Source organism: Tympanuchus pallidicinctus, unplaced genomic scaffold, assembly GCF_026119805.1.
Source record: "Tympanuchus pallidicinctus isolate F22 unplaced genomic scaffold, pur_lepc_1.0 scaffold9, whole genome shotgun sequence".
NCBI classification, from domain to species: Eukaryota; Metazoa; Chordata; class Aves; order Galliformes; family Phasianidae; genus Tympanuchus; species Tympanuchus pallidicinctus.
The window spans coordinates 7,304,425-7,319,874 of NW_026294813.1; the positions used below are offsets into that span (position 1 = coordinate 7,304,425).

The window sequence follows — 15,450 nt, forward strand, 5'->3', positions numbered from 1 at the left end:
GGCATCCTTTCCCACTAGCGTGTCAACTGCACCACTCAGTTTGGTGTCAGCTGCAAACTTACTGAGGATGCACTCGATCCCACTGATCCATGTTGCTTGCAAATATGTTAAACAGCACTGGTCCCAGCACTGATTCCTGAGGAATATTATTCATCACTGACCTCAACATGGACATTGAGCTGTTAACTGCTACTCTCTGAGTGCCACCATCTAGCCAATTCCTTATCCAGTGTGTGGTCCATCCAGCAGATCCATTTTTCTCCAGTTTGGCAACAGGGATGTCATGTGGGACAGTGCCAAACACTTTGCATAAGCCCAGGTATGTGACATCAGCTGTTCTTCCTTTATCCACTGATTCTGTAACTGATTCTCTAAAAGGTCACTAAGTTTGTCAGACTTGACTTGCCCTTGGTGAAGCCATGTTGGTTACCACCAATCACCTCATCTTTATTTTCCATGTGCCTTAATCCCCCTCAAGGGATCTGCTTCATGATCCTGCTAGGCACAGAGGTGAGACTGGTCTGCAGTTCCCTGCATCTTCTTTTTTTCCCTTCTTGAAAATGGGGGTTATGTTTCCTCTTTTCCAATCAGTGGGAACTTCATCAGACCGCTGTGACCTTTCAAATATGATGGATAGTGGTTAACTTGCCAGTTCCTTCAGAGCCTGTGGATGGCTGTCATTGTCCCATGGATTTGTGCGCATTCAGATTCTTTAGATGGTCTTGAACCTGTGGATAGTTATTAACTTTGCTGTCTGCAGATTAGGTGGTACAACTCAACCCCTTGCTGATAAAGACTGAGGCGAAGAAGTCACTGAGCACCTCAGTTTTCTCCGTATCCCTCCTGACCAGATATCAAGTTTCCTTCCAGAGGAGACCCACATGTTCCCTGACCTTCCTTTTATCACTGATATATATAGCTGTAGAATTTCTTCTTGCTGTCCTTTATGTCCCTGGCTAGATTTAATTCTATCTGGGTTTTAGCTTTCCTAACCAGATTTCTGGCTGTTTGCACAACTTCTGTGTAGTCTGCCAGGTGACCCTTTCCTGCTTCTATTCCCTGTAGACTTTCTTGTTGTGCCTAAGTAAGTCCAGGAATTCCTTGTTGATCCACAGGGGCCTCCTGGTGTTCTTATCTGCCTTCCTATTTCTCAGGATGCACTGCTTCTGGATTTGGAGGAGATGGGCCTTGAATACTGACAAGCAGATGGTGAGAAAGGTTCCTCTTGCACTTGATCTGTTGGATCAAGTACATTCATTATAAAATCCTTATTTTAGAAGGGATTTCATACCCTTCTAAAAGGAAGACATACCAGGCATCCCATACCATTAGAGAAACTTTAGGGATCATTGTCTTCTAACAGAAGCAGTGTCAGAACCTTGTTCTGATCTGCAAGCGTTTATAAGTTTTTGCTAAGTACCCATACATACATAACTGTATTCATGTAAGAAGAATATTTAAAATATTTTATTTTGAAAGGACATGTGGAAGTGGGAATGGAAGAATTAGGAAGCTGATAGAAAGATATTGATATCATTATGAGAAAAAGCTATAAGTATACTAAAAATTCTATGGCCAGGGGAACAGACAGAACTTCCTCAGGAATTAACAAAACCCTAGCAGTGTTTAGGTGAGTGTGGCATGAAGATAGCACTTGATGGGTTGAGTTAATGGTTGGACTCCATGTATCTTGAAGGCCTGCTCCAATCCAGATGCTTCTGAGAGAACAAAACTATCAGTTGTGATGCAGGAGAAAGATGTATACCCAAAGGTATTAAATATTTCTGGTTTTTATGTGGAAAAGTGACATTCACGCCTCTTAATGAAAATGAATTCTGTTAGCAACTGAAGAGGGTTTTTAGCAACATGTATTAATACATATTTGTGTCTTCTGATTCACAAAGTAAATCACAACATCAGGATAGTACAGACACTGCCCTAGGAGCTATCGAAGCTAATAGTTTTAGTTTTGGAGAAACAATTATTTTACTGAGCAAATCTCAGACGGGAGGGGAATATCTACTCTTTTTTTCAACATGATGATTATTAATACTTGAATAATTTAGGAAAGTGAGTAATGGGTTTTTAAAACATCTGAAGTCTTTAAATGAATGTTCTTGCTCAAACAGTATGAGCAATGAGGAAATAAGAAGGTGAGGTTATGTGGAGTTAGCTGTTCAGGCGATCACACTGGAGATCACTATTAATCATTCTGACCTTTAGCATATGAATTTGGAAACACTGATTGTATCCACACTGTAGTCACTTCAGGCTGAAGCTCAAAGTTCTTCACTAACATCTTTTGAAAATGAGATTATGTAAAAAATGCATTCATTTCTCCATGGGTTTGCATGACTTCCTGTGTATATAAAGAAATGTGTCTGTTCCATGTGCACACGCAAGGAAGCTAGTGTAAATGGTAGTAGAACTAATCATCAATATCAGAAGGTGCTGTTTGACCGAAATCAGCACTGAAATTTGACTGATGTGATGATTTTCCTACATTAAAGATGTAAGTAGTAAGTCTCAAATTGCTGAGATAGTTTCCCTTCGACATTTTCAAAATGATAAATTTAACAGAATCACAGAATGTCAGGGGTTGGAGGGGACCTGGAAAGATCATCCAGCCCAATCCCCCTGCTGGAGCAGGAGCACCTGGATCAGGTCACACAGGAATGCATGCAGGTGGGTTCTGAATGTCTCCAGAGAAGGAGACCCCGCAACCTCTCTGGGCAGCCTGCTCCAGTGTCCTGTTGCCCTCACCATGAAGAAGGTTTTTCTCATGTTTATGTGCAACCTGCTATGTTCCAGCTTGCACCTGTAGCCCCTTGTCCTATCATTGGATGTCACTGAGAATAGCCTGGCTCCATCCTCCTGGCACTCACCCTTTACATGTTCATAAATATTAATGAGGTCACCCCTCAGTCTCCTCCAAGCTAGAGACCCAGCTCCTTCAGCCTTTTCTCATAAGGGAGGTGCTTCACTCCATCATCTTTGTGGCTCTAGGCTGGACTCTCTGAAGCAATTCCTTATCCTTCTTGAACTGAGAGGCCCAGAACTGGATAAAGTATTCCAGTTGCAGTCTCACTAGGTCTTTTAGTTAAGACACAGATTTATTGAAACCTAACATCCAACAAAAGCTATGTCTGCTTCTAGTACTTGCTGCAGCATCTGCAGAGCACTTTGCTCAAAGCATCCAGGAAAGGAGAGCAAGATCATCTTCTGAAAATGGCAAATGGAAAAATATTAAAGTGATTATTGCCAGTGAACCTCAAAATATCTTCTCATCCTTTCTTGCCTCGTGGTCAGAGTCTCACTAATGCGGGCAGCACTAACACTGAACGCTGTGGTACATCAGCTGCCTCCAAATGGCACCAGCTGGCTGATTTGGTGTCGTGTTTCCCCTGCTCTTTCATCTGTGGAAGCTTGCTGGATATCTCAATTAGCTGTCTGAGCAGTGCTATCACGGTGTGAGAGCTAGACGCTAGATGGCCCTGTCGGCTGTGTAGTGGCACCTGTGATACATCGCTTTGGATCAAAGCTCCTCTAAGCAGAACTGGGAAGGACAGCTGCGCATGTTTTCTGCTTTACTGTAAGATGGCAAACCAGCTTGCAATGGTGAGGTTATGTCTGTAGTAATAACTTCAGAGTGGCTGGTTTAGATAGGGCACTCACACTGTAACCCCAGTGCCATACAGCTCTACTTAAGCAAAAACCTTTGGAGATTGTGTTATGGTATCCCTGATTATCTGAGGGAGTGGAGGATTAATGGATGGAAAAATTATCAGAATGTGCAATTGGAAGGAAACATAGCTGAAGACAGTGGATGTCTTATTCTCTCATTCTGGTTCTATTAATAACCCAAATTTGTTAAAGCCATTTCAAAATGCCTTTTTTAGCCATTTAAAGATGCATTCTTTTTAAAAACAGTCAGATTTGTCTCACAGAAAGTTGAACTATTATACCTTAAAATATTAAAATATGTAAATATATATTTCATATTAATTGGAGGGCTTTTCCTGCTCCTTATTCCTTCTTGAACACAGCACTGGTGAACTTTTCGGGCCCACCATGTCCTACAGTTTTCTGTCTCCTCTTTGCGTGCCCACTCTCTTTCTATAGTACTTTACAGGGCTGAGGAATGGCATGCTTCATCAGCAGAGCAGGACTGCTCACCAGTGTCAGCCCAAAGTACAGTAAGCAAACAGAAGAAGTCAGGAAAACTGTAAATGATTCTTGTATCAGTTCCTTGTATCAGTTCTTGTATCAGTTCTGCATGTGGAAGTGGCTACTGGACATATTTTTCCCTGAAAATATGATCATCAGCATTATTACTGTGTGGTTGTGTATGTGAGAAATACCAGACTTTAATTTTAATTAACATTTTAATGGGCTTAGGAAGGCATTTCAATGACTGATGGGAACTGTGGTAAGGCTGCAACCCACAGTGGAGCTGAGACTGAAAGCCCTGATCTGGCGTCAACCTGAATGGGGGTCCTAAGTTGTACTACCATGGTTCTCCTGTCTCTTCATCCATGAAAATATTTAAAATGAGGGATTTTATTTATTTGTTAGTTTGTTTGCAATTTATGCACAGCAATGGATGATCCAGGCTTTCTGGACTTGGATTGGCAAAGACTGGTGGTACTTCTGGCCTCAAAGTTAACATGGGTACACGCAGCTTAGGTTTCTCAGATGTAAGGCACATGTCTAAGCCCTCAGGCTTCCCCCCTTCTTTCAGAGTAAGGCTGCTGAGATACTGTCCTCTGGATGACCGGAGGCAGACATTACGATGGCAGTTAGTAAGACTAAAGCAAATGTCTCTTTCAACTGAGAAGGCACACTTAATATTTTTCGGAAATTCTTCCACTCCTGTTAAAAGATAAATTTTGTGTTACTCAGATAAAAAGTGTATTTTGATTTCCAGCACTGAAGTGAGTAAGGATTGGAAGGCCTGTTCCTCCTAAAGGGAATTTTGTTACCACAGTTACCATAGGGTTTTCTTTTCCTCTCTTCCTATATTGAGAGCTGTAGCTGACTTGTGATTGAGTGGATGATGAGTGCCATGTCAGACTCAATTCCCTGCACTGCAAGTATTGGGATGTGCAGCATTGTCTCACATGACTTGGAAGAAGCAGATTCTATAAAAAGGCAAGGTGATTCCTGAAAGCCCAAGACAATTTGCCTTTTTGCTCATAGGGGTCACCCAGGAATGTGTTTGTGACCTTGATTTTGGCAACTTGTGCTGATACTGAGACATTTTCTTCTATGAGAGCATTTATCACAGTGATTAGATTCATGCATGAAATCATCTTGACTCAATTTGGAAGAATAGCCCAATCAATTACAAAGGTAATCCTTCACTGGTGGGAGCAAAGAATGCTCAGTAACTTGCTCTGCACTGCTTGCAACAGCCTATGTTGGTTATTGTGGGCCAGTTTTTTGCAGATAGCCAATATCAGGATCCTTAATTTAATCAAATCAGTGTGGCTTAAACCTGCCGTAAGCTGTAACTGTTCTGCAGTCTTTTTGCTATGTACAAATTTCACTGTTCACCGTGCATGAACAGTATTTACAGCTCTCTCCTTGATGTTTGCATTCAGTTGTAATCAAGTTATTAAAGTCTAACATCACATTTGATGAATGGAAACAGTTCCTCACAGACAATTCAGAAGAAAGAGCTCTGCCAGGTATTTAGAGGCTGTTCTGGCAAACGTATAGAAATCATTCGTCCCAAAGCTTTCAGTAAGCTAAACAAATGACAGAAGCACTTCCCTCTGGTTTGTGTTATGGGAGTTAGGGTCAGGTCTGTATTACAGCATTGTCTCAGTTTGCCATCATGCTGCTGCTATTCCCACACATGAGGAAGGACATTCATGAAGAAGATGAAACATTGCTGTGTACAAACCTTCGTGCAGTTGGGTCAGCACTTTCCTCTGGGTTTGGATGGACAGTGTCATCAGCAAGTACGGAATTGGACACAGAGTGATGTGAAGAGACAACAGAGGCAGGCAAATGTCAAATGTTCTCTCGTTTTGTGAGCAGAGCTGTGTAACTGTCTGTGTAACCGTGGCATTTACACACAGAGAGCAAACGGTGCGATTTTGGCTGTCTCTCATCAAACTCCTTGCCAAGTTTCCAGTAGTTTAATCATGATCTAATTTAAAATAATTAAGTCACTTATGTGTTTTTTGTTTCTTTTAAAAATACTTTTAAAAAATCTCTAGGGCAATAAATACCAGCACCACAAGTTGAGTCATTTTTATATATGTCTGCGATTTTAAATGATCAAATATTCTCTGTAAACAAAAGCCACCAAAGCAGTTTACTAACTAGTTGCTTTGAGCTGCAGCCCAACAGTTGTACCATAAGGTTATATGGAAACCATGGCTCTGAACATATGAGCTTTTATAAAGTTGTGCAAAATTTAAATCTAGACCTGCATTTAGAATTCATTTAATCCATGCTATGTGTTCCATGGGATCCCTGGCTGGGGAAGCTTCCTGACTCTGAAGCATTTAAATATAGACCTAATTTTCTAATATGATTGTCCTTTTGTTGCCTTAAATTAAACACAGGCAATATAAATTAGAAGTGTGGATTGAATGAAAATATACGGACATATGATTTTATTTAGCCTAGTTTTGTAGAAAACAACTGTTTCTGACTTCTACTAAAATAACAACAACAACAACTATAAAATAATTGCTCTCTTTTTTTTTTTTTGCATGAATTTCGTGTTAGTACAAACATGAAATAAAATACAAGAAATTGGACTCCTCACTTTTCTAAGTGAACTGTTTTCAAATGCCTTGAAGTCTAAGCAGTCACGACATAAATCTTTCCAATGAATGGATGTGTGCAGAAGTACACACTTCAGGCTTTTGTTTAAAACTCAAAGAACTCTCAGCTGGTGAGAGCCAGAGTTTTGTTCATGAAATTTTTTTTGATAGTCTTCAAATTGTATTGATATTCAATTTCATTAGAGTATGTTTTTCATTTGGCCATAAAGCAGATGGCTATCAAAAAGAGTCTGTATTTAACTTGGCACTTTCGTTTCCACATTCCTCTACTATTCATAGCACAGCAGTCAGACTTATCTCCTGAATATGTGGGACAGTTCAATTTGCAACTGCAGATATTCTCAAATATTTGAGCACTTGCAAATTCACATGGAGCATTTTTATAAAGGTTGAGCAGTCTAGATACTAGGAATAGTGGACAGATGTTTTTTAATTTCTACCACTCTTTTTAGATGAGAGAGAAATTAGACATGTGTCTGTAATAAATCCCTTAAAATTGGATCCATTTAGAGCCCATAGAGAGAAAAGGTTAGCAGAAAAGTTTTTAATTTATAGTCAAGGTGCGTCACTCTACATTGCCAAGCAACACAAAGAATATTCAACTGATTGATGGACAGTGAATAGTAATCAAGGCATCCATGCTCCAATTGTGTGTTTTTATTAGCAGGGATTCACAAATAATGGCTTGGTCCTTTTGATTTATATGAGCAGTATATTTTTTTCTTTAGTTGCTAACAGATATCTCAATGTGTTAAACAAAAACAGTTTCCCAAATCTTTTACAGTATTTCCTTCGTCTTTGACAGAAAATATCGCTTCTACTTACTGCATTTTCAAACAAAGGTAGTCAGTGTTTATTTTGTTTTTGTATACTTTCAAATATGTAACACATGTAAAACATACTCTCTCATGTATAATTTGTTCATAAATTCGAACAGTGATTTTTTTTTTTTTTTAAAGTTTATTTTATGTGCTTTTGCAGGAGAAAACTAATCTAAAAAAACTATAAAACACATTTTTGGTATAAAACTCACAACCTGTTCATTGCTTCTTTAATGATTATGATTGCATATTACAAACAGTTACTGCTTAGAAATACAAATCCTTAAACGAACCCTTAAATATGCTTTATTTTCAGTATTATCAAATATATCTTTTTTTTTTTTTTCTCATACTGTGATTAGCCTAACTTTTCTACAGCTCAAAAAATCTGGCTATTCAGCATATACTTAGCTGGGGACAAGTAGTCTAACATTTCACATCAAACAACAAAGTCAGCATACTGAAAAATATATACGATTATTTTCCTTTTCTGTAATATTAATGCAGCCACACGCTTTCTACACTCCACAGCATTGCTTGAATAATACCATTTGTGATATTAAGAATAAATTTATCTCACCAATTGTCAAGACTAATTAATTCCCATCGAGTTCTTCATTTCAACAACCAAAATGCCATCATGGCAGAATAGCGCAGACAAATCCTTGTTCTCCACTCCATCGGGCAGTTTGTACTGTCTGGTAAAGCTTCTGGATATGAAGCCATGCTCATCCATCCTGGGTCCATGCTGAGCTTTGATCAGGAGCCAGCCTTCAAAAGTCTGAATAATGATATCTTCTGGGCGAAACTGCACAACATCCAGCAAGACCTGAAAGCCCGTCTTTTTTTCTTCTTGGCCACTTGCCTCAGCCCCATCTGTACTTTCTGTAATTCGCCCTCTTCTGCTCAGTGTAGCTGTAAAAGGTCCCGGCAAGGCATAAAGAGAGTGATTCAGTTTGTGTTCTTCCAGCTCCTCGGCAGCAAACTGCTCTTGATAGCGTACAGGAGTTTCCACCCAGTGTCTTATAACAGCTTCTGCCATTGCTGAGGCAAAAAGGCAAGTTGCTGTGTTCCTGTTGCCTAAAGGAACCTACAGTCAGACCAAACTCTCCCCAGGCGTGTGCCTTGCTCGCAGGCTAACTGATCACTTGATGTCACCTCTCGCTTTTAGCACAGGCAGAGCACAGGCACTTGATAGGACATGCTGTGCTCCAGTGCCATGAGACCTGTTTCCTCTCCTATCCTCTAACAGAGAACTATTTATAGTGCTTCGGTCTTGAGTGGCATCAACAGTTTTCATATGTGCTTCCATGTGTAAGTAGTAAAAGCAGAAAAGCAGTGCTCTTCTGGTGAATGCAATAGTGCTCTTTGTTGTTGTAAACAATGAGTAGAAAAGTAATGTAAATGGCATTTAAATGGGCATTTAATTATTCAGTTTTTCTAAAGCATATGTTGCAATACAGATTAACTATACATTTCTTCTAATGAAAATACATAGTTATTGCATTATACTAAGGGAGGAAGTTTAATTAGCTTCACAGCAGCATTTATGCTGTTAGTGTAAATTTTTGGTTAGGCAAGCTATAAATTAAAGTGCATTAGATGTTATTGCAGAGGTTGTACGTAGGTAAAATACATGCTTTGTGCACAACTTCATTGGAGGAAGGAGGAGAACATAACCATTCCTGCCTAGGGAGCCAAAGGACAGTCACAGTTACAATAGCCTAAAAACACAGCAGTCTTCCACAGCATGCCATGGAATCAGACTCTAGAGTGCCAGGAGCTTAAAGGCTTATGTTTCGGAGCTTCCAGAAGGCAGATACTTTTCTTTGGTAGAATATAAAGAAAACTTCAAATCCTTAATACTATCATGTTGTTTCAGTAGCTTTAATTTTCTGAGGTTTACTGGCTTGAACCTGCAAATTTACTGTTTGCTAGAAACTTCACTATTTTCCTAAATTGCACTGATGCTCGAATACTTTCAGTCCTTCCCGTTTGGCTTTGTTCTTCAGAGCTCTCTCTCTTAATCTTACCTCTTTGATTATCATGAAAGTGGTAAGCCAATTTATATGCCATATTTGTTTGCTAATGGATTCGTTTATGCAGAATTAAGCAGCTGAATTTCAATAGTAAACACAAATGAGCTTCTGTATTGAGTAGATAACAGAGCAGGAATACTGGATGTATCAGTAATTAAGGTTCTGAGATTGCAGTTGTATTTTTGACTCATGAAGGCTGCATTGCAGTGTAAGGAAATTTTCAGAGGTAGGTCAAGCATTCAAGATAACTTTTCTTAATGTTCACTCATTGATTTGAGTACTGTGAGAAGAAAGCGAGACATGCTGCTTTATGCAACTACTGGCTTTTGTCTTGTCAAACTGTCTTCTAGAAATCATTTAAAAATGCAATTCTGAATATATGGTTTCCTATGCAGGGATAAAAATAACCTGGGTTGTTGCCCATTATCTGTTCAGCAGCTGTTTTCTGTTTTGCAAGCTGGTGATTCACTTGATGAGGAAAATTTAACCCTCAGGTGCAGTGGTGTGCCTGGTTGGTTAGGATATAATACTTTTAAAAACTGCTGAAAGTTATGCTGTCCCTTCTGAATTCTCTGATGATAGACTCATTTTACTTAGGCTTTACTTTTCATTAATAAATGCACTATGCAGGAGTACTGCATTCTCTGTTTAATTTTTTTATTATTACTTTTATTTTTCCCACTTTCTCCAGTGAAAAGTTAAGCTTTACTCATGCTTCAGCTGCAAAGAGAAACAACTCCAGCACAGCTAACAACTAATGTGGGACAGCTACATCTGTTTCCAGAAACAGTTGTGTTAGCCCTTCAGATGTCTATGTTAAGCATATTTGGAACTGTCTTTCTGGTCTAATTAGCATGAAAGATGCTTTGAATACCCCACAAAATCGATGTCTTACGCAAAGCTGTACAAATTTTTATACTACTCTTTTCTACTCTAAGGGGCAGAGAAAGATTTTGGTAATGTAGCCTCACTTCTTTGTGCTCTCTCATCCTTGTTTCTTCTATGTTCCAATCTCTATTTCTGTTTCCTACTGAGGGCCTCAGGAATTAACTCCATCTTTCTCACGTCTTCACTGGTAATGAGGAGAGTGCATCAACCAGAACATTCTCTCCTAAAATACAAACATCCCATTAACTTGGAATTTCCAGGCTTTCAGTTTTGACAACACAACACTGAAGGACTTCTGATGTATAGGCCAAATATGTATAATGTGCACTGTACACACCAGTCCTGCAATTTATATCCATATCAGTTGATTCCTGAGGTGATTTTGGGGAGGGATTTTTAACAAGGGCAAGTGGTGATCGGACACCATGGTAATGGTTCTAAACTGAAAGAGGGTAGATTACCTTAGGCAGTTGTTCAGAGGGCGGTGAGGCACTGGCACAGCTGCCCAGAGAAGCTGTGGGTGCCCTTCCCTGGAGGCACTCAAAGTCAGGCTGGGTGGGCCATGGGCATCCTGAGCTGGTGGGGAGCAACCTTCCCACAGTGGTGAGAGTTCAAACTTCATACCCGAACCATTCTGTTGTTCTGTGCTTCTGTGATCCTTCGATTTTAAATCCTCATCCTGAAGAGTACATCCCTGCTCTCTTGTGTGCGAGGCTGGTACTGCATGCTCTGTAAGTTAGCCACTCCATGGCAGAATCCCATCTTACTCACCTCCCTGACAGGGATGGAAGTGGCCAAGCAGGACCAGAAAGGAGCTAGGACAGACTGAGTGGACATCCAAGGCAGTCCCAGGTGTCAGGAAACTGTGGGGCAGTGACAGGAAGGGACAGGGACAAGTCATGATGTGGGCCCACAAACAGTGCCAATGCCTATGGGGGCCTAGAGGTGCCACTGGAACAGGGGCCAAAGACCTTAAATGGGGCTGCAAAGAGGACACGGCGCACTTCTCTTGGAAACAGCAAGCGCACAGAAGTGAGCGGAAAAACAGAAATCAGCAGGATATTGCAGGGAGTGAGCAATTGCAAAAAGGACAGGATGGATGTTCTTCATTGCCAGCTCAGTAACTCACACCTCTCTGGTTTTCTTTCCTAGGTGTGCCAGAAAGCACAGAGGTGAATCTGAACAACTTGCCCAGTGTCACTCACCACACTGAGCACATCATGCCTGATTTACATGACACAGGAAACCACAGAATGATTTGGAAAGTACTGCAAAACTGCTCTGTGCAAAACTGGTTTGAAGTGAGGCAAGTTGTTACAGATACCTTGCACTTGTCATGCATGCTTTCTGATAGCACATGTTTATAGCTTCAGTATATAAAGTAATATAATACATTCAGGATATAAAAATAATATATATATATATTTTTTTCGGACTCTTAGAGAAGAAAAATATTACATCCGTTGGCAATTTGCAACAGCTATGTATGAGAAAAATAGCGTTAGTTGTAAGTGTGTCACACCGACATCTTGTGGTGAAACAGGAAAACAGCTGCTCAAATAAAAGACCAGTCTGAAATACTGGCATGAGAAGGCAAAACAAAAAAGGAAGTCCACAAGATTTAAAATTACAACAGGGTCTTTACAAGCTAATATAAGTTTGTTTACTGGAAATTTGAAGGGGGGAATAAATATTTGATTGCTGTTGCACTGATGGAAAATGGAGAAAGCAGAAATCCTGATTGAGATTTATAGTAAACTGAAAAACATAATGTGCTTGAGATCATGAGAACAGTGTTTTTTTTGGTGCACATTTTAAAGAAACAGAGACATGACAACAAATTCAATGTAATAGAGTGCTTTGTTGCAATTCTCTTGCATGTTTGAGCTCTCATAGAGATGTACTTCAACTACATTGAAATTCAGTTATCGCTGAAAGGAAAAAAAAAAGAGGAAAGCCTTGCAGAATGAACTGAAAAAGAACTCTTCTAACAAAAGCTAATGTGATAACTTGAAATGCAATGATATAATTATCCAAGTGGATTTAGACAGAGTAATGCAGTTAATTTTACCCAAAGTCATCAAGGGTGCCCCTTGTGATCACACATTATTCAAAAAGGATGTTGTCACTAAACCTGGCAATGCATAAGAAACCTAAGACAAAGTAGAACTATCCAGCCTTTAGAATTGTTGGCTCTCTTATATCCAATATGGGAGTTCAAGCTTTGTGGTGATTTTGAAAATGTACACGGTGAAACAAAATGTGTGGGAGAAAGGAACTTGGAATGACACACATGGAAACCATATGGTAAAGACCATTTTTCTACATAGTATTTGATTTATTTCAGTAGAGTGAGAAAAATATTGTCTCTTGTTTATTGTCACTTTTAGTCCAATACTTCTCGAACTTGTGAGTTGTCTTATTAACTGGATTGTTAGATCTGGGTATACTTAAGTTTTGAAATTTTCAAAAACTTGATTACAACTGCAGCAACTGTGTCATCAGCGTATATCAAATGTTCTATTTACAAGAAATACTGAATAATTCTTTTCATTAATTGTAACCACCCATTATTTACATCGGGCAGTTAATCATAACATAATCTTCTGCAGAAGGTCTTCATGCTCTGTTATAAAACTACTTGCGTGTTACAAGGGCTATGTTGTTGCATGGTTAGCTTAACTGAAAGAAGGCTACGGTCTGTAAGTCATGTCCTTGAAAACCTGGAAAAGACAGGGTCTGCCCAATGTCTTGGAAAATCTCTTCAGGGCACAGATGCCACTTGTAACTGTAAACTTCATCTCCTGATTTTAGGTGCTTGTTAAGAAGTGGAAAGCTTATCTCAGTTCTTGCACCAAGAATCAAGTTCAAGAACTTGATTGTTTTTTATTTTTTTAGGAAACTAGTAAAAATATTATCCATATAGAAAGATAGTCCTTTCTATATGACACATTATATACACACTAATTAATATACGACACACTAATTTGACACACTACAAAATCCACTATTACAAAACTTCTTTTTGATGTATTGAGATGAAAGAGGGGCAGATGAAGGACAAAAGGACAACAGATGCTTCTGTTGGAACAGATTCTATGTGGAACAGTGAAGGAATAAAAATGTAACTTGTGTGATAATTTTTTTAAAATTTCAAGTTACTATAAAATTCGTTTTGAAGTGAATTAATGAAACTCTTCACAAGTATTTGCTCTCTTATTCACATGGCTTACATTTTTATGCATCTTAGGGTCAAATGCATCTCTGTGTCAAAAATTCTTGAGTTATTTTATGTAGAAAAATAGTAGAGAGGAAATGAACAATTAAAAGAGAATAATGCAGCTTAAGGATTGAAAGCTCTGTTTTTCCATTAAAAGGAGGGATCTAATGCACTCTTGGTGGAGGAACATTATCACCACTTAAATATTAACTAGTGTTCTAAGAAGAATGTTATTTTTCAGATTTCCTGCTCCTCTCTCTTAGAGAAGTCTTGCCTTGAGACTTAATAGGAATCACAGAACCATAGAATGGCTTGGGGCGGAAAGGACCTTAAAGATCATCTAGTTCCAACCTGCCTGCCATGGACAAGATTGCCAACCTTACATAACTCTAGAGCAGAAAGGCTGGTTAATGTATTTTGTATTGGTTTAAACTCCACAGAAAGTGCTCACTGTCTTCAACAGAATGTGAATCTCCTAACCCAAGGATCAGATCTTCAACATTTCATGTTTAGAAGATGACCACTTTGTTACAAGTGATAGAAGTACTAAAGTCTTACCTATGAAGTCCTGGGAGTAGGAACATTTCCATTGCTTACAATTAGGTACTGTCTAGGAATTCTAGGGATAAGAACTGGTAAATCTAAAAGCTGTATTACACACAAAACACACTAACCTATAAATAGCACAGAGAAAAATTGATCTCAATTTTTATGGCTTTTCCCAAAAACAAAGTTTGTGCTGAAGTTAAGTAGCTGTAGTGAATTGAATAGATACGATGTTCTGAAGTTCTAGGTATGTTTATCAAAACATTTGTTTGGAAGATGATAACTCAACCTGCTAACTGAATTTTGAGATTTAAAAATTTCAATATATTGAATTGTTGGGAGGGACCAAAGGTCCAAATGAACACATCATTGTGCACATACAATTTAAACATTCTATTATGATGTGACTGCTGGATTCAAAACTAAAAAGCTGTGATATGGAATGAGAATTCCTATGTATGCAGAACATTTTAGAGCTATAGGCAATATTTTCTGAATATTTGGTAACAATGAAACACCAGCTGAACAGCACTTGATATGAAGGCAGCTTGTGGCTTTAGATAATGTTTCTGATTTTGGCACTGGATGGTAAATGAAGTCACTGATTTAGGCATTCTGCATTGCTGCATCCTGCATACTTTCTTATAGGCACAGCTGAGATCAGTCCCATGAGTTTCTTTTTTAGCATCAAATTTCATGAAAAGTCCTCCAAATACCTCCAAATATTATGAAAGTTATCTCTACCATGCATCACCAATATGGCTCTAGGGCCAAGTCAGGAATCTCCAAGTCCAAAATTTAACAAGTCTGGTAGTTGACACATTGCTCTGAATACCACTCATTCCAGGGTAGAGGTGTTTCATTCAGAAAGTCCTTAAAGAGCAACTGCTGTGATGTGTGAGGGATTTACAGGAAGAGCTTGCTGTGGTTGGTGAGCAGTTCCTTTTTGAAGTGGCATAAATTTACTGTTTTATGTTAAGGTATTTGGCTATTGACTTAAATTATAAAAACCTGTAGCTGACAAGGAGTGAGTTGCTGGAGGCTGAGGGGATAAAAAGTGAGAGCTGAAGGTTTGCCCCAAAGTCACAATTTTGTACTGGCTGATAGTAGATTGATGGTGACCCAGTTCTGCT

General features: G+C 39.0%; 1 protein-coding gene across 1 annotated transcript; it reads right to left on the reverse strand.

The window, feature by feature from the left end:
* Positions 1-7,444: 7,444 nt before the first annotated feature.
* On the reverse strand, positions 7,445-8,797 carry HSPB3 (heat shock protein family B (small) member 3). Its single transcript, XM_052670242.1, has one exon. It carries the CDS (start codon positions 8,664-8,666, stop codon positions 8,217-8,219), a length of 450 nt encoding a protein of 149 aa, XP_052526202.1. The 5' UTR covers positions 8,667-8,797; the 3' UTR covers positions 7,445-8,216.
* Positions 8,798-15,450: the final 6,653 nt, after the last annotated feature.

Coding starts and splice junctions, on each gene's coding strand:
- HSPB3 (XM_052670242.1), bottom strand. CDS start 8,666: ATGGCAGAAGCTGTTATAAGACACTGGGTGGAAACTCCTGTACGCTAT.